Here is a 19,714-nt window from a genome sequence, read left to right on the forward strand (position 1 = left end):
GTCCGGAGTGAAATGGCAGTTGTTCTTCAGGGATCAGTGGGCTGAGCAGGGCTGCTCCCTCCTGAGACTGCCATTTTCTTCCAGGAATTCACAGGAGTGGAAGATGAAAGCCTTGTGTCACCAGCTCACCCCAAAACACCCGGCCCTAAGTGCCTCGGCCTGCGCCACAACAAGTACAAGGCCAGGCGAACAGGGCAGCCATCTTAGTCTGCTCTGTTTCATAATGACACAGATTTATACACATCTGCTTTGGCATTTCAAACAGGACTTCGCGATGCTAGATTCCAGTCCACAGCCGCTGATTTGTTGGTTTGATGACGGGAAGTTAGAGTTATTAGATTGGTGCTGTCAACAATCTCTCTTTTTATTTTTCTAATTTTATCTTAATTGGAACTGAAGATCTCAGAGCATCTTAGTTTTTTATCCATTGGAACATGTCAGAACATCTATCATCTATCTATTTTTCTCAACTGCAAAACCTCAGATCATCTACGTATCTTTTTCCTAAATGGAAACATCTCAGAACATTGTTTATACATTGGAACGTCTCAGAATCTCCATCGTTTTTTAAATTGGACATGTCAGCTTTATCAACATTGGACTTGCAAAACATCTCCATTTGTTCTCCACTGGAAAATCTCAAAACATTTAAGCTATTCTTTAGCTTTTGGCTACCTTTTTATATTGTGTTATTATTTCATGATAAATGGACCAATAGAAATGATCGGGAAAAAAATCTCTTATATTCAATTTGCTATTTGGCATATTTGGTCTGACAGTGATAATATGAAGGACCTCCATTCATTTTTAGACTCTGTAAGACATTTATTTAGGTAATTTTACATTTTAATTAGTTGGGTTGATGTTTTATTGAATTTTTTATTAAAAGTTTCACTTTTAGTTTTTATTCACTCCTAAAGTAAAAAGGCAAGTTTTAGTTGGTATTTAGAGAAATAGGAATAAAGTTTTAATTGTAGGACCAACTAATACAAAGTGCATGTATTTTATAAGTATGTATCTGTCTAGACTCTGCAGGTATTTGCTTTAAGTAAACAAAATGTTTCATGAACTTTAAAAGTATTCTAATAGTCTCATATTCTTGATTCTTTATTATACGCTCTTCTTACAAAAGAAAAAGAAAACAAATAAGAGAATTATAAAATTAAGATTGCAGGGAGAAACTGGTCACAGACAAGAAATACTTTAATTAAATATTGTGTAAAATGAACATCTTTGTACAGTAAAATGTAGAAATGTTGACATAAACATAAAAAATGTATACATGAAACAAAAATAGTATTTTCCCTTACAGAGTCGCTCTACCATTTAGTGACTTCTTCAGACTAATGGTAACAAAACACGGAGTGCATGGTCTAATTAGCCTAAAACACAAAACCAGATTGCAGAAATGATGATATTCACAAATGCACTTCATGTAACCTTGGGTTCCTCTCACTTTCAAGGTGACTTCCCCAGCTCCTCCACTTAGCTAAGCTTTGTTGAGCTATCACAAAGCAAATGCATTGCACATTCATCACTTATTCCCTTCTACAGCTGCCCTTGCTTCCCGCTGCTAAAGGAAACTTGTGTGCAGATTGCCAAGAGGGAACATCCCTTTTGGTTTGAAACAGACTACTTAGCAGGACAACAGGAGATTTTACAAAGTGTTAAGTGCAAAGGAAAGAAAAAAAGAGAAAAAATATGAATAGAAATAATCGTGTTTTATCCGCTGATTTTGGCACAACTAGAAAATCGAAATCATTTTGATGGGGGAGAGATTGGGAAGGAATGATGTGAACTGATTTACTGTTATGATGATTAGCTACTGTGCTACTGTATCATGGAGTAATTACAAAATGGCATGTACAATATAGAACATCTTAATCCCGGCTCTTCATATACGATACAAAAATTGAACTTTTTTTTTATTATTATTAGTTTTCCCCTTCATTTTTTAGTCTTACTTGAGGGAGTACAGCAAATTCAATGTAAAATAAAATAATAATAAAAAAAGAAAACGGAAAAAGAAAAAGAAACCGACAAAATAGTCCAAAAAGATGAGGGGTCACAATAATTATTTTTTATTTTAGTAAAAAATGCTTGTGCTTTTTACACCATTGATCATTTGAATGGAGTAATGATTGGCATTGTGGTGTATGGTTGTCATTAAAACAGCAGAAAGGTTACTCTCAAGAGATTCACTCTGAAGGCTTTGACAGAGCTTATTTTTTTCTGACATATTTTAATAAACGTTAGTGACTGAAGTACGTATGTATGTTTCCATTCCAGATTTTTTTTTTCCTTTTTTCTTTTTTTTGTCTTTTTGTTCCCTGTAAACACGGTTGAGCTATGTGGCAAAGTCATGGGTGGCAGGTAAAAATGACTTTTTACATTCTACAAAAACAAAATTTACAACCACAATTGAATCTTTCCCCCCTGGGGCTGCTTGACATGCACGTTTTTCTACTAATATTATTACAGCCATGTGACACAAACAATTTATTTGACTATACAACAAACAGTTTTTATTCCAAAACAAAAAAAAAAAAGTATCTGTTCAGATAACTTAAAAATTAATATAAAAATAAACAATGGATTTGACTGTTCCTCAAAATAACAAACAATGAACTAACAAAAAGAAATGGACAGAATCGTTTGCTCTGACGATGTAGCAAAACATCTGAATTACAAATAAAGTGTATAGACATTGTGATCTATTGATACAAAAACAAAAATAAGAGCGCAAATGGGTCTTGGCATCATAACGTTCTGTGTTGCATCACAATATCGGCCATGATAAACATTACATATGAGATCAAATAAAAGGATGGAAAGCAATATACAAAATTTCAAAGATAAATACAATATTTATAATTGATATGTTACAAAAAACCCCTTAGTGACCGCAAGTGTTTGTGTGAAAGTGTTGCAATGTATAAGACTATTTTACTCCTAGCTGTTTTAGTAGGAATAAAACTCTGTACTAAATATTTAAGTGGATCTGGAAAATTCAAGACAAGTGTATAAATATTTAGCTACAACTTTGGCAAAATCACAAAAGTCTACAATTGTATAACCACATACAAAACACATTAGGGAATAAGGAGCTAGAAGTAAAAGGACAACTTTCTGGTACAAGAAACAGACTCCACAGTAGCCTAAGAATGCAATAGTATACAGTGCTAGCAAAAAGTTGAAAAACATTGCAGATCACACTTGCTTTACAGGAAGCTTTAGCAGTGGAAGTATTTTTCTTTCTTTCTTTTTTTTTATTCTCTTTTTAACCAACAGACAGTGGCGTCTCGTCTCCGTTAGTGTGCTTGTCGAAGGCAAGAGAAGAATTTTTGCAATATCAAAGTTACAATTTCTACCTACAATAAGTTACAAAGTTCATTTTCATGAAGTATGCATGATAACATCTCCTCTGCCTGTTCCTCCCCGTTCCTTCGTATTCACTTTTTAATGTGTATGTTTTAATAAATCATATATTTTAGGCTATATATTTTTCCAGTTTGTTGGCTCTGCTGTGTTGGCTTGGCCCCCTTTTTTCTCACCACAAATCAAAAAAACGAAACAAAACCAAACTAAAAAAGCAAAAAAGCAAAAAATAATGAAAATGACTTCACATTATAGAGATGTGCGACGGCTGCGCATCGTTTGAAAAGAAACATTCAGAGACATTTCAGTCAGTGTTTTCATCAAATGGCATATCCACAAAGTTTCTCCCCACACATAGCAAGAACTAGACATAGCCAAGATCAAACCAGAAATGTTTATACAAAATAGGCTTTTTTTTTCTTTTCCGTTTTTTTCTTTTTTTTCTTCAAGACTGAGAAATGTGAAAATATGACAAGAAATTCAGTCAATAAAATTAAATCGTTCATGACAAAGTTTCTTGCATGTCAATTTATATTAGTTTGAATAAAATCTTTGAAACAAAGTCTCTCTTTTTTCTTTTGTTTGTTTGTTTTCCTCTGATTTAGACTTGATTTACTTCATGATCGACGACACAGATTCCGGGAGAGCGTTCTGTGATGTACCCCGAGGCTCATCTCGTGGACTTTGCTGCTTTACAAGAAGTGGAAGTGCAATTTACATGGGTGGGACCACCAGTCCGGACATAGCTGGAGAGAAAGAGAGAGAGAGAGAGAGAGAGAGAGAGAGAGGGAAGAAATATTTTAGCACCGGATATCCCCAGATACCTCACGGAGGACAAAGAAAGCACACGGCACAAAAGTGTGTCGCTAGCATTTCACAAAACACTCTGACTGAAGAGGGCTTGGCGCAGTCAATGAAAGTGTGAGATGTGTTTGTAAGATTGCAGCATGGAGCTGGAGCTGGGGGGCCACAGGGGTTTGGTGGAGTAGGAATGAGGATTGGGAGGGGGGGCGGGGAGGCATTTGCGTGTATGTACTTTTTCCTACAAGACAAGACGGAAAGGCTTCAACGTTTTGAAGGAGGAGCTTTCTGACATTTCGAGGAGAAAGTATCCCCACTCCCACATGTGTGAGATTTCTCTTAGCGTTTTGTTAATGGCCATCAGAGAGCCCAGACTCCCCGGGGAGAGGCCATGCTGACAGCTGAGAAACAACACGGTCACTTCAGCTAACGTCACACAGCCGGGTCATCCACTTTTTGGCCAGCCTGCAGACTCTGCTTAGATTTGACCTAATAGAAAGCTTTGCTTTAGTTTATAATGTGAAGCTGAGAGCTATCAAAATGTTATTATGATGATATTGTATAATATACAATATTCAATAATGATATTGTATCAAAATGTTATTAAGAGTGGACCATAGAAATGCTTGATAGAAGAAGACTTGATTGTTGCGGAAACCTCAGATTTCTTCATTTTGATCATTTTTAGCCTTGACTGCTTTATATAATATCAGTATGTATTAATTAATGGACCAATAGAAATGCTCCAGAATTTCTTGATAAAGGATGATGACTTGGTTTGATGATGATCTGCATTTTTCTCAATTGGAACATCTCAAAATATCTCCATTTTTATACTTTTTACTTTTGACTGCCCTTGTATCAGTATTCAATGATGAACGGGCCTACAGAAATGCTCCAGAATTCCTTGATGGAAGAAGACTTGATTGTTGCTAAAGAATATCTATAATGCTCTAAATGCTCTGAAATAACTTGGAATAAGGAACTCTGAAGCATTTTTGTCGGCCCAATCATTGCGAGATTCGTACACAATGTAAACAGCAGCTGGCAATTTCAAATTACGTAAACAAAAATGGAGATACAAGGTTTTTAACAGGCATGATATGTGGATGAAATGATATGTAGAAGTATGGGTTCACTCAATCTGTGATATATGTGATCTACATTGACTTCCACTGAAAGTTAATGAGGACGATTTTCCTTCTCCTGCAAAGTTACAATAGGGGAGATGTACATGTGTGTATCACAACGCTGAGTTTCAGCAATAACGTCCAGCACTTCTTTAGTTTTCTCTAAAGAAAGAATAGGAAGGCCGTGACGGTGGCCCTGCTGAGATGAAGAGAGAAATCTAAGACTGATGAACTCTACTCACTTCCACAATTAGGTGGCTAGTGAAGTGCCAGGCGTTTTATTTTTTTTTTTCAAAATAAAAAAGAAAAACATCCTTTAGCTACTTTCAACTTATTTGTAGAGTCATGGTTGAAGTGCTTTTAAGTTTGCCAAAGCACCCGATGCCATGGCATTCCTCATTAATTTCTGCAAACCACATATTAATAAGTGGATGCATGTAGCAGCATGAACTTTAATTTCCCAGTTCATTAGCTCTAACATTATTAATCTTGGATGCACACACTATGGCTCAAACATGTTTTCAAAGCAAACAAGTCGGCCTTGACGAAGAGCAAATACGAGCGCACTTAGCAGGCTCGGGAAGTCGTTAATTTGCTGAATGACGCTGTCCTGCCGAGGATTGGAGAGCGCTCACTCTCTCTCTTGCTCTCTCTCTCTCTCTCTCTCTGTCTCTCTCTCTCTTTCTGTTAGTGCATTCAGAGTGGCTTCTGAACATGCCATGTTTGTCAAAACAATGTCTTACTCTGCTGGTGTGGGAAGCCAAAGCTCGGTGCTCCTTTATGAAATCTTAATGCCCTTGCCCTGTAAGAGCCACCGTTTTTCGTAACTACTGTAGGACAGCATGAATTTTTAACCGGCTACAATATTCATAGGAAATCAGGGGAACTTTGACGTATGCGTGTTTTCTCACGACTACGAACACAGGAATCTTTCATCCGGGAGCCATTACAATGACATGTTCATCCCTGAACACGGGGTAGACTCAGTTAAAGACAACTGGGGTGGATGAGATTAGTGAATATTAAAATAAAGGTGCTTAAAAGGTTTCTTGGAGAGATGCCTTAGAAGAACCGCTTTGGTTTCCGTATTAGAGATTATGTGAGCGTGAAGAACCTTCCAAAGCATTGAAGAACCAAGAAGGACTAGACAATATAAATGTTCCTCACACTCACACATCTTAAAAATGGTTCTTTCTGGAAACAAAAGCTCCATATTAGAGAATAGTGGGTGTGGAGAGCATTGCAAAGGACTGAGAAACCAAGAAGGACTAGATAAAGGTAGTAAAGGTCCAAATCTAAGAGGAACCACCTTTGTTTTCATAAAGAACCATTTTTGAGATGTTTGAGAAGGAAGACCTTCAAAAAGTCTAAAGAACCTACAAGATGTAAAGGTTTGTTGACCAATATAACTGTTCCTCACACTCACACATCTCAGAAATACAGGTTCTTTCTGGAAAAATATGTGGTTATTTTGTGGCATTTACTCAAAGACCCCTTTGAAGCACCTTTAAGAGTGTATTTAGTGTTGCGGGTCTCGCCCCTGCAAAAATAAAGGTGCTTCAAAGGGTTCTTTGGGAGATACCACAGAAGAACCAGCTACATATTAGTGGGTGTGGAGAGCATTGTAAAGGACTGAGAAACCAAGAAGGACTAGATAAAGGTAGTAAAGGTCTAAATCTAAGAAGAACCACCGTTGCTTCCATAAAGAACAATTTTGAGATGTTTGAGACCATCTAAAAGTCTGAAGAACCTACAAGATGTAGAGGTTTGTTGACCAATATCGAGGTTCTTCACACTCACGCATATTAAAAAAATGTTTTTCTTATGGAAACAAAAGTCCTTCTTTTGTAGAATTTCTCAAAGAACCTTTCTCAAAGTTTTTCAGACTGTATGCAAGGTTCTATTCAGATGATGTAAAGGTGGACAGTGAAAAATGAGTTAGTAAAATGGTCATGGCATTTTAAGTGTTTTGCATGTGCTAGCCATCCTCTGTTCAGGTTGGTTCGGCCATGCCGTGGATTTGAAGCTTCTCTGAGCATGGAAAAACACCAACTTGACTGTGCCAAGCCTTCGGAAAGTCAGAGCGAGGAGCTCAAATCTCAGGAGACGTTTGACTTCCCTCAATCATTAATGTTAGATAAATAAACCAATACATATAAAGTCACACATGCGCACCCATGCTCCATGCCGGCATGCATAATGTGCTCGCCTGAACTCATCCATCCGTCCATTTGTTCATCCATTCACACACACACACACACACACATACAAATATACATAATTCATACACAAGCCAGCCATGTTGGAGAAAGTAGCATGGCGGTCGGTAAAGTGAATGGGGTCTGAGCCTCTCTGGGTTCCAGAGAGAGACAGAAAGAGAGAGAAGGAAGCTAGCGTGAGCCAACAGGTGAGGCGGCTGTGCGGCATCATAAAAGGAGGGAGGCGGCTCTCACCTTGAAGTCCATTGCCATTTGCACTGGTGCAAGAAGGAGGTGGAGATGCTTGGGGCCTGACAACGGGGGCAAAGGCGCTCTTTTGTTTCACTGCAGAGATGACATTGGCAGGTGAGAATGAGAAAATGCCGTGTGTACTGCTACAGTTTGAAGAGAGGCTGACCGAAGAGGCTGCCATGGTAGGGCTCGACGGAACTACTGCAATAAAGCAAACATAGTCACCACTCAGAGAGAGTTCCACTTTTTTGTTGTTTTATTTATTTATTTATTTATTTTTATTTCTTATTAAATATATATATATAGAGAGAGAGATATTTTGTTGCTTGTACTTTTAACTCATAGACAAGAGTCAGGGAGAGCCAGGCCTCGCCTCTTTTTCAAATCATAATCACGAGATGAAAACAAATGAGGGAGGAAATGATTATGAGGATATGGTGGGAATTTTCGTGAGGGAGGTGTGAGCGTGTATGGGTTTTTATTTTTGGTGGCATATTTTCAGCTGAAAGGAAACATTGGAAAAAAATGAAGAAAGCTGGATAAAGTGAAATCAACTGAACTCAAAAATGGGGTTGGAATGGGCGATGAGATGTCCTGCCTCGGCCACTGTCTGGATAATAGGTGTTTTTATCGACTCTGATTAAAAAAGGAGAGAATTTCGAGGGACACTTTGATTTTTTTGTTGTTTGTTTGTTTGTTTGTTCGTTTTTGTCGGTGGCCTGCTCGGTTCAGTGTAATTTCTTTTCTTTTTTTTTTTTTGCTATTGGATTGGTTGGATTTCTATGTGGCTTGTTTTCGGGTGTTCAGCCTCCAGAGTCACCCCTCCTTTTATCCAGTAGCACACATTCCCAAAAGAATCAACCGAGAAAAAAAAAGAATAAAAGAAATAAACAAACCAAACAAACAAACACAAACAAACAAACCAACTAACAAACAAACAAACAACAGAGGAGTGTCAAAAAGGAAGGAGAGCACAGGTGGATGGGGGAGACAGAGAGAGAGAGAGAGAGAGAGCGGAGGGGAGGGGTAATTACCTTGATACTTACTGCCGTAGGGGGAGTTGGCGGAGGAGCCGTTGAGGAATCCTGGTGAGCTGGGAACGCCCAGGTTGGGCATGCCTGCATTTCCGTAGCCGTTCATGCTGTTGCTGACGGTGTTGTAGTTGGACTGCTGCGGGGTGCTGCTGGGGACGTAGCCGCGTGGGGACACACTGCTCGTGTTGCGGCTGTAACCAACTGCAGGCGAGAAACATGACGTGGTAATGTTGGTGTTTCTACTGACGTAACTGAGAGGATTCATAGCATTGCTTTTCATTAAGATGTACTGAATACATGTAGGTGCCATCTCCTGTCCACAGGGCCCTATCCCACCATATTATATTTATATATATGCACTACTGGCCAAATGTTCCAAAAGTTATAGATTTCATTAAAAGATCATTTTTAATAGATTTGCTTTTAATTAAATACGTTTTATACAGCTCTAATGATATGTGGAGTTTGGAGTTGGTAAAGAATCAAAAACTATTAAACTATTAAACTATAACATTTTCTACATCTTCCTTGAATTTTATTTTCATTCTTGAAAAACTTTTATAATGTTTGTTGTCAGTTTATGCATCAAAAACAGTAATTCATTTTTCCATCACTTTAATTATCCTTTATCACCTCTCTTCTGATAGGCTGCCTTGTTTTTCGCCTCATTCACAAAGCAGTCTGGCCTGAAACACTACTTAAAACTTCAGCAAGAGTGGGCAGGTTATACTCAACTCATTTATCCAAAGCAGTTCTTACATTTGGACAAATGGACTAAAATGAGGTCATTACAGTGTAGGAGTGTAGGAGTACATCACTGGATGGAATATATGGGACAAAATGTTTTTGCCAAATATAAATATAAATATATATTTTTTTAAATCACTTTTAACACAGTTTGCTTCCATAATGCTGGGCCAGTAGTGTTTATCTATACAGACATGCATATATGTCTGTTTTAAATGTATTGGAAGTCACATAAAGGCCGCTGTCCGCCTTGAACCATGCTTCCTGCTGTCTTGCATTTTTCATGACTAGAATATTCTGCATCTTAAGCCTTGTGTCACCGTGCTTAGCCTGTGCCCTGACCTGCACGTTAGCAACAACAGAACAGGTGTGAAGCCATTATCAGCACCGTGGGTAAAGGCGGTATGCACCAGCAGGCTGTTGGGGGGCAGGGGACAGGGTCAGGCACCTCCAGGGACCCACACTACACCCAGCCAGGGAAGATAAAGCTGCAGCAGTACTGTGCCACTTTCCATATTTCTTGTAGTTGCTAATTTGTAGCTGTTAGCTAGCCACAAACATTGTACAGGTGTGCTTAAAGAGCCAAATATTCACTGATACTGTAGCAGATAGATCCAATGTTCCATTAGGTTTCATTAGTAATGTGTTTAGGTACTGCTAGCTGGCACATTTTACACATTTGGCTTCCTTCTATGCAGCTAGCCAAGACTTTCTAAGGTTAGGTGTTAGCTAGCCATCACAAACAGCGTTCAGAAAAACGTCCGGAAGCCAAATCCTCATACATTAACACATCAGACAGATTGTACCAAGCATATTAAGAAATGTTTGCCTCTAAGCTAACTAAGGCTAGCTAAGTTAAATGGCTACTATTCATTATTTTTTATTTATTTTTTCTTTTTTGGTTGTTGCAGCTTATCTTCACACATGGCCACATACCCTGATCATTACCCTGTGAGGTCTCAGAGACGTTGACCGCCAACTGGCTGCTGAAGGAGTTGACGCCCATCATGCCGCCGTGAGACGCAGTGTTAGCGAGAGACGGGATCTGGTTGTGGTTGCGTGGTACGCTGTACAGGGCCTCCGCGATGTCCGCCGCCCTCTTCAGAATGATCTCCTGCAGAAGAAAAGGGACAGATCGGTCAGATCCGACGTCTTCACCTTCGCTGTGCTTATTCATTTTTAATGCAAATGTGGCCACAGCTATACTACGCTACGATGGTATGTGTTTATTTTTTATTTTATTATTTAATTGTTTTATTTCTCGCTCCCTTTCAGATGCGATGTGACTGGATTGTAAAGTGTTTGCCTCTGCACGCCCAAACTGCTAAAGAACAAGAACACGGATCATTGCTTTTGAATATGTATTAGACCTCTCAAGCACATCTGCAAAGCACTGCTTTCTACAACGTGTTCGAGAAAACGTGCCTTTTGGGCCAAGTTCAAGGTTATTCTTCCATTTAAATAAACCACTCTCTGTGTGAGTGTGTGTGTGTATGTGTGTGTTTGTGCAGGCATATGAGTGTGTGTGTGTTGCGAGTGATTAACTCCTCTCTCTGGTCCATGAGCAGCAAGCACAAATAAAAGTGAGAGAAAAAGAGAACGAGGGAGAAGAAAAAATACTCTTGGTGCAATGACACCCTGCTACAGTACAATGGCCTGCAGCTAGCTTTGAAATGTACAAAGAGGAGCATAGCAGGGGGAGAGAGGCACTGATTTAATTACAGCCACTGTACAGAGAAAGAGAGAGAGAGAGAGAGAGAGAGAGAGAGAGAGAGAGAGATAGAGAAAGTGTATGAGAGAGTAAGAGAGAAAGAACGAGAGAGAGAGAGAGAGAGAGTGTGCATGCTTGTTCATTAGCCTGTACTGGTGTGTAAGGTGTATTACCTGGTTGTTGTGGGGCATTCCATACAGAGCCTCCACAAGGTCAGCTGCTCTCTTTAGTAGAACCTCCTACAATGCAAACAAACACTCCAATTAGAGCCGCAGACAAATAAAGGGAGTCAAATCACTACAAGCTCCACGTGGATTTATGTAAATTCATTAAAATCCATGTAGACAGACTTTACTTAGGTTATAAGTGAAGCCGTGAATATTTATACCCTATGCTATTTAATTTTCAGAACATTTGATGATTTTTAGCCCCATAATCGGAAGATTTTAGCTCTCGGACCCATTCCTTTCCTTTCTTTCGGCCTGGGTCTCGCTCACTCCAGAGCGAGTGAAGTGGCGCGCAACCTAAAGCTCTAAGCTAAAAGGAATCAAAAAATAAGCACTCGAGTTTTTAATGCTGCGGCCTTGTGGGTATTGAACAAACAAACACACGCGAGCGATACGTAAAGCGCGAGAGCCCGGCGTTCGGCGGCTAAATCCGCCCACTTTGGTGCCAAAGAACAATGAGTCATTTTCCATATCTTAATTAAACTGGCAGAGTCCTCAAAGACAACATCTCACCCTTTAATTCATGCCCCAAATTTGTAGCGGAGTTCAATGCCCATTCCTCTTTCTTCGGAACAATAAAGTGAATTAGCTCGGGTTAATCTAGTTCTTTCATAATGACATTAGGAAATTTTTCAATTAACCTCTTTCAGTGGCTGTTGTAAAGGACTTCATAAATGAGTTCCCTCGCAGCACTGCCTGAGAGGCTGCGTCCTGGGACCCGATGCCCACAACCCTGTCTTATCCATGTCTGCATGCCTCCCCCTACTTATAGCACAACACGGATTAACTTTCTGCTTAGCTTCCCTTCAAAAATTACACCCAGCCTGCCAACCAGCCTCGTGAGCTGCTCCAGGACGTCTCGCTTGGCCTGGCCTATTGTTTTTTTTTTTGTTGTTGTTTTTCGCTCTTGTCTTCAAGTGGCAACCCTCGAGCTCTGTGTTTTCTTACGGTGATCTGATCATTTAAACGATTAATAACAAAAAAGGAACATGTGTTTCTTTGTGATATCGGAGGATGGATCTCAATGGAGTTATTGAGAACCTGCTGTCTCCCGAAGGGTAATTGTAGAAGTAGCCAATATATATATATATATATCTAGGAGAATGAGGACTTAACGCACGTCTCCTCCGATACAGTCAAAGCCAGCCACTACCTCTTTTCGAACTGTCGCTGAAGTGGCATCGCCGGGAAGCCGACACACATTCGAAGGACAGCGCCGGGTCCCCAGCTCCACCACACCAGTTAACAGACGTCTGTGCCGGCCAACATCACTTAAGAGTGATGTGGGGAGACGGTGGCATCTCCAGCTGCTGATGGCAAAGCGGCATGGCTCGGGATTCGAACTCGTGACCCCCGGGTATTTTGGAGCATTTCTATTGGTCATGGTGAAATTTGGAGTAAAGAACCGCCAGATTCCAGTTTCAATGTCAAAAATGGAGATTTATATTTGATTGTAATGAGAATTTTAGTCCATTTAACATATAGCAGCTGGTATTTGCAAAAGGCTTTAAAAAGTAACAAGGTTTTAACCTGAACGTGGCTTTTTCTTTAACTTGGAAAGGCTGATCTCACAGACCAACACCCTAATTGTGTCTAAACCAAAAGAGGCAAAGTTCCCCAGGCCTGCATCCAGTACCCAGACAGTATATGTACAAGGCAGTCAGCGAGGTCAAAAGTGCAGAGCGATCTTTCCTTCTTGTTTTTCCGTAAATCAAGGTTACCAGCAGACCCCTGAGAGCGTCAGAGTGTTAGAGGCTTTTCTCTTTTGACACTTCCCTAGTAAAACCCCACAGTGAACGCTCTGAGATCTCCAAAAGGAGGCCCTACTCTAACTCTTGCCCTTGCCAGCGCACACTTTCCCCTCCTTCCTTCCTTCGGCACGGCTGGCTGGCTGGCTGGCTGGCTGGCTGCTTCGTTCACAGCCCGAGCCGCCATCTTGGATCTGTATTTATTAAGATTAATCGCAGAAGTCGGGGGCCCCGGTGCGCACGCCATACGTTTTATAGAGACACACTCTAATCCTGAGAGGGAGCGGATGAGTGGCTCTTAAAATGGGCATTTACCTCAGAAATTGGTGTCTCTGCTTCATGTTGCATGCATCTAGTTTGCATACAAATAAAGAATTACACTTGTCACGCGGCAGGTACAATCAATGAAAGGCCCAGCTGTCTTAATCCTGTCCCATCAGCCGGCTCCGGCACGCTCTCTCTCTCTTTCTCTCTCTCTCTCTCGCTCTCGCTCTCTCTCTCTCTCTCTCTCTCTCTCTCTCTTGGAGCGAGATAAAGTGTTTTTCTGCGCTGCTAATAATTACTCATCATCTCCAGCCGTCATATCGCGAGGCTCCTTACACGTCTCCCAATTTTGCCCGACGATTACTACAATTAAGACGGGCGCCACGTCCGCCAAGACAGGGAAGAAAAAAAAAAAAGAAGAGGAAGAAGAAGCCCGTCTGGGCGAGCCTCTCTCGAACTCCTCATCCATATGGCGGCCGGGTGGAGGAGACATAAGGATAGTTTAAGGAAATCACGTTCTCCTCTCCACTCTAATCTGTCATTTGCCACGAGGTGTCTCTACTAATGAAGCGGATTTAGCGGCTGGTGCTGAAGTGCGAAGCTGGAGTAGGGGCCCAATCATCGGAGGCTCGATGAGTTTGTTTTGTTCGGAACGTGGCCTCCCTCTCGGCTCAGCCGGGGCCTCACGCTGGGAATATGATTAGCGGTGAATGGTGTTTGAGAAGCATTTCAATGTAAATTTCGGAGCGCCGCTACGCTAAGTGTAATTGACTCCTCTCTCCCTTGCCTTTCTCGCTCTCTCTTCTCTCCACCCCCCACCACCACCCCTTGCCTTGCCTCCCTCCTTTGCCGAGATGTAAGAGACTCCAGGTTAAACGGAAACTATTAAAGCTCAAAAACGATCCCCGAGCTTGCTTTCATGACAAATGTGGGGCGTTATTATTACAAGTGTTCGACTGTTCCGCCCGTGGACGTGAACCGTTTAAAACGAGGGGCTCACATTATTATTATTATTATTACTATCAGCCTCCCAATATCTGGAGCGGGGGGTGCGCTCACTATATCAGCGGCAGAAACCCAGGCGAGGTGAGCTGGCTGGAGGTGCTAATGTCATTCTAAACTGTAAAGCAATTATTCTGTTAGTTCTAGCCTCAGGTTATGAATACATTGAGGAGTGTTGGGGCCCAATAGATGTAGCTACTTCAAAAAGCCGAGAGAAAGAAGATGAATTTTAATGCATGGGTAATTGCTCGACATGAATGCATTTCTAATAAATTTTCTTGTATATTAGATTGAGAAGGAAGCGGAATAGATTTGTGTTTGCCAGGTCGAAACGAAGTGGGGGGAGAGGAACGAAAGGGAAAGAGGAAAGGGAGCGATTAATTCGCCAGCAAAACGGGCAGGTTACCGCTATATGATGGCAATAAAGATCATTTGATCAAGCATAAGCGAAAGTATAGCATCTAATCAGATTCCCATTTCTCTGTTTTGTCTCCTGGCCCGCGCCGAGGATAATGGACGATGCCGTTTTCAAATAGGAGAGAATAAGGAGAGCGGGCTGGAAGGTCCCTTTAGCAATCTCCCCCTTCATCACATGACTGCCTCCTGATATTGCCTTTATTCTCTCTGCCCTATCTTCCTATATAAACGCGCCGGCGTGGCGCCCCTAAGCCCGGATTGAGCTTGCAAATTTTGATGTTATCTAAAATTAGGGAGGTAAACTTCAATTCGGGCGTGCCCTCGCTAAGAGCGTACATATGTAGCCGAGGCATTATTAGTGTACGTCGAAAGCAATACACGTTCGCCATATTGGTTTTCTGTCCCGACCACAATTACCCGTCAAACCACGGCCATTGCAGATTCCTTACAATAGGAGGGAGGAGGAGTTTAAAGGGGGTTGGTTGGTGGTGTATGTGTGTGTGTGAGTGTGTGTTGGGGGGTGTTACTGAAGGAGGCACAGTGGAAATCAATATCAGGTTAGTATTATCAACTCTATGCTGAAGTGGCGGAGAGAACAGGAGTGTGACGCCTTCGCCTTATTGGCAACACACGCTTTACATTCCTCCCTCCTTATTACCCAGGCCTGTCTAGGCCCTAATGCTGCCGCACCCTCACACACACACAACGCCCTCTCACACACACTCTCATTGAGAATCCGTGTAAGGGTCAATTGCTGCTTTGCGCGGAGCCGGCTGTGACCCGGCGGGTTTCGCCGCCTGGAGCAGACGGCTGCCGTAACTATGATAAATCACTTGGCACTTTCATTTACATGTCGCTGAACTCCACATTTGGGTCCATTAAAAGCCCGAAATCAAATATTTATGTTGTTTATTGGAACTGCTAGAATCCATCTCTCCTCGGCAATCGGCTGGCTGCGAAGGCCCCTGGTGTTGAAGGTTTACCTGAATTAGAAAAGGCGAACCCATTCCCCCCATCTGCCCTCCCTTCCCCCCTCCACCATCTCCATCAAGCTTGTGTTGCCTTTACCACTTCTCTACAGCCTGCATTTCCACAACAGCGCATGCATTTTGTTTTTGGATGCTTTTCTTGGTCTTCGCCTGGGCCTTAATGGAGACGTAAGTGCGCTTTTGAAGGCAAGAACACAAAAGTATTTGGAACAAAAGCTCTGGACCTAAAAAAAAGAAGAAGACCGGGCCTGGTTCCGCTGCTTTATTGGTAATGGATAGTTTAAAGCATTTACTGGAACGAGATTTCCTGTCTAGATATTGCTCTCCACAGAGAGAGAAAGCCAAGTGTAATTGAAACACATCATGTGGCGCGGGGGGCCGCAGCTCTGCTGAGGGATTCCCGGGTCCGGCTCGAGTCGGCGGGACACTCGGGCCCTGGCTCGGAGCAGCCGGGCTCCGCCTTAATGATAACGGGTGCTCCCATGCTGGGCCTTAATAGATATTTGTATGATATCTGTTATTAGAGCTCGCCGGTGGTCAGCACCCACGAACTGGGTACAAAATAATCTCCCGACGTGTTATTAAGAAAAGCCCTGGGCTCCGTGCCCGTCTCAGATGGGAAATTAACACATTTTCTATTAGCCTGGGTGCGAGTCATAGATCATATCAAAGCCAAACGAGGGGAATAAAAAAATATATATATAAAAAAAGAAAGCGAATCAAAGAACGGCGAACAAAGAAGAGAAGAAGAAGGGAAAAAAAGAAAAGAAATGATAAGCGTGGCTTTTTCTTTTATGTCACACATCAAAAACAAGGGCGATATGTGTCACCCACATGGGAGCCAAAGTAGGCAAACCACTCGGATTGTAGGGATTCGAACGGGAGGAATAAAAAAAAAAAAAAAGAGTGGGCCAAAAAAAAAAGGAAAACACTCTCGTGCTGCACTCAGTAAGAGAGAGAGCCTGCTGCTGATATAAAACGCGAGTGTGGACCTCATTTATTAACCCGCTAAGACAAGGACTTATAACGGAAGAGCTTTGTAAACAAAAGATTAAAGTGGATCTAGCTTTGGAAAATGAAAGGAAAACAAGGGGAAAATAATCACACATCAGAAAGAGGGCTGCGCTCCGATTACAATCGCCACTGCCTACTGGAGTGGAAAAATGCTTAATTGAACTATTTCGCCACGTCGAAAGTTTTTTTTTTGCACCGTTCTCGTGAAATCCAAACACACTGCCTGCTGTGTGTGTTTATGTGTTTCAGTGACTGAATAGTGATGACTTGCCAAAAGAGATTGCATGCACTAACATCGGGTCTCGGAATTGTTTCCCATTTTGACATTTCTATGATAAACAGCTCACTCTCACTCTCTCTCTCTCTCCCCCACACATACTCTCTCTCTTTCAGAGCAGTTACTGACCTTTGGCAACCTCTCTGGGTCACCTGGATGTCTGGGAATGACCTTCTGCAGTCTCTGGAAGCCGTAGTCAATAGTGGGCTCGTTCAAAGCTAAACACACAAACAAGAAAAGCCATCCATTAGTTTTCTACACACACATACACACGTTGAACACAGGTTTACACACACTGAAATTTAATGTTTTTTTTGTGATTATGCATAAACATTTGATCAGTGCAGTGAAATTGTTTTCTTGGTGTATCCCAGCTTGGAAAGCCAGGGTTAGAGTCAGAGTCCAGAGTCAGACGTTCTACAACACTCCTGGAACAGTGAGGGTTAAAGGCCCAACAGTGGCAGTTCATTTGACTTGGGTATACAACCCACAACCCTGTGATCAATAGTCCAACATTGGTAGCTTACTTGACCTGGGCCTCAAACCCACAACAATGTGATCAAAAACACAAGCAGCTTGTTAGGCCTAGGTATTGAATCCAGAACCCTATGACCAATAACCCAACACTGTTAGCTTTTTGGAGTTCGGGATTGAACACACAACCATGTGGTTAATAACTCAACATTGGCAGCTTATTTAAGCTGCACATCAAACCCACATCCATGTGATCAAGAACCCAACATTGGGAGCTTATTGAACCTAGGCATCAAACCCATAACCAAATGCACAAAATTGGCAGCTTATTGAACCTGGGCATCAAACCCACAATACTGTGATCAAAAACTGAACATTGGCAGGTAATTTGATCTGGGCATCAAACCCACATCCATGCAATCAAAAACCTGACATTGGAAGTTTATTGAACCTGGGAATTGAACCCACATCCATGTTATGAAAAGCCCATCATTGGCAGTTTAATGGACCTGGGCATCAAACCCACATCCATGTTATCCAAAGACCAACATTGGCAGCTCTTTGAACCTGGGCTATCAAACCTACAATACTATGATCAAAAACTGAACATTGGCAGGTAATTTGACCTGCTCATCAAACCCACATCCATGTTATCAAAAGCCCAATATTGGCAGCTTATTAAACCTGGGTTTTGAACCCACAACCCTGTGATTAATAACTCAAAACAACAGGCATCGGACCCACAGGCATCAAACCCACAACACTGTGATCAATTACCCAACACTGGTAGCTTATTGGACCTGGCCATCAAACCCACAATGAATAACCCAGTGCTCTAACCTCTGAGCCACCACCACTGCCCCGATACGCAGTGAAATGCAGTATACACAGCTGTTATTGAGTGTATTCATCAAAAAGGACGCAGATATCACATGAATAAAGGGCAATAACATCACCGTGTTTTACTGTGTGTAATATTCCCACCCACAGCACAACTCAGCTCAACTCAGCTCAACTCAGCTCCACATTCAGAGGCAGTTCTTCTTCAGCACCTCCCTTTTATTTTTAAAGCAATCGGGCCATAATTGATCAAATAAATTTGGAGAGCTTGGTGGATACATTATGAATGAGGGAGTGTGTGATGGTAACACACATATACACACACACACACATAGAAATAAATACACACACATAAACACATACACACACAGCGATCATGGCTGTCAGCGCTCTGAAGTCTGCATCAGTCCCTTCCTCCTGTACCGTTGGCTGGATTTATGGCAAACAGGCGATGATGACATATGTCGGGCTATTGCCCCTCTCAGATTTATCCTTCCCTCTCTCTTTCTCTCTCTCTCTCTCTCCCTCCCTCTCTTTCTCCCTCCATATTGCCCCAGTGCAAACCAGGCAGGAGGAGCACTTCATCTTACAAAGCTTTAATAATCTGTGAATGGCTGACTACAAACTGATGTAGGGCGCCATCATTCCACAGCTGTGTTGGGCCAGCCTCATGAAATTGCTGGCCACAAATAGTAATTAATCTTTTCTCTCTCTCTCTCTTCGGTCCCTCTGTTTCTTCTCACACACATACACCCACACACACACACACACACATATGTGCAGCCCCCTCCTTCTGAAATTGTAATTTTGAGTATGAACGGCACGGGTTATAAATCAGAAGGCCAGCGCCGCTCCATATACAAGTGCATGAATCATAATCTCAACTTGCTGCGACTGCACACATTGTGTTTAACAAGCTTTAGAGGAACTGGCGGAGGTCTATTACTACAGCCCTCCGCCGCTGGAAGAAAGAAAGGAAGGGGCTAGAATGGAGGAGAATGGGGAAAAGCCACAGAAAGGGTGAGTATACACTTACTGTGGTCGGACAAACAAAGTGTTATTGGCTGTGGATCTAGACATCAATGTCAGTTATACGCAATGATACAGTCCTGCAGCTCAGAAGCCTTGGGGTTTATTCAAAGCGATACTTCAGCACAGAAATCTAATATACATGGTTTTCCTCCTCATCCCAAATGCAAGGCATGTTTGGT

At 41.8% G+C, this 19,714-nt stretch overlaps 1 protein-coding gene across 10 annotated transcripts in view; it reads right to left on the bottom strand.

The window, feature by feature from the left end:
- Positions 1-1,185: 1,185 nt before the first annotated feature.
- The window catches only part of ebf3a (EBF transcription factor 3a), a 121,431-nt gene continuing 102,902 nt past the window's right edge, over positions 1,186-19,714 (bottom strand). For 2 of the 10 annotated variants that reach the window (XM_072667033.1, XM_072667031.1), the window contains exons 11-16: positions 17,319-17,407; positions 11,425-11,490; positions 10,477-10,654; positions 8,806-8,994; positions 7,763-7,852; positions 1,186-4,124 (exon numbers count right to left, since the gene is read on the bottom strand). In XM_072667033.1, coding sequence (XP_072523134.1) covers positions 4,093-4,124; positions 7,763-7,852; positions 8,806-8,994; positions 10,477-10,654; positions 11,425-11,490; positions 17,319-17,407 — 644 coding nt within the window. In that variant the 3' untranslated portion in view covers positions 1,186-4,092. Of the gene's footprint in view, positions 4,125-7,762; positions 7,961-8,793; positions 8,995-10,476; positions 10,655-11,424; positions 11,491-17,318; positions 17,408-19,714 lie in introns of all 10 variants that reach the window. The other 8 variants (XM_072667029.1, XM_072667027.1, XM_072667026.1 and 5 more) reach the window with 6 other exon arrangements.

This window comes from Salminus brasiliensis, chromosome 22 (genome assembly GCF_030463535.1).
Source record: "Salminus brasiliensis chromosome 22, fSalBra1.hap2, whole genome shotgun sequence".
Classification (NCBI taxonomy): Eukaryota; Metazoa; Chordata; class Actinopteri; order Characiformes; family Bryconidae; genus Salminus; species Salminus brasiliensis.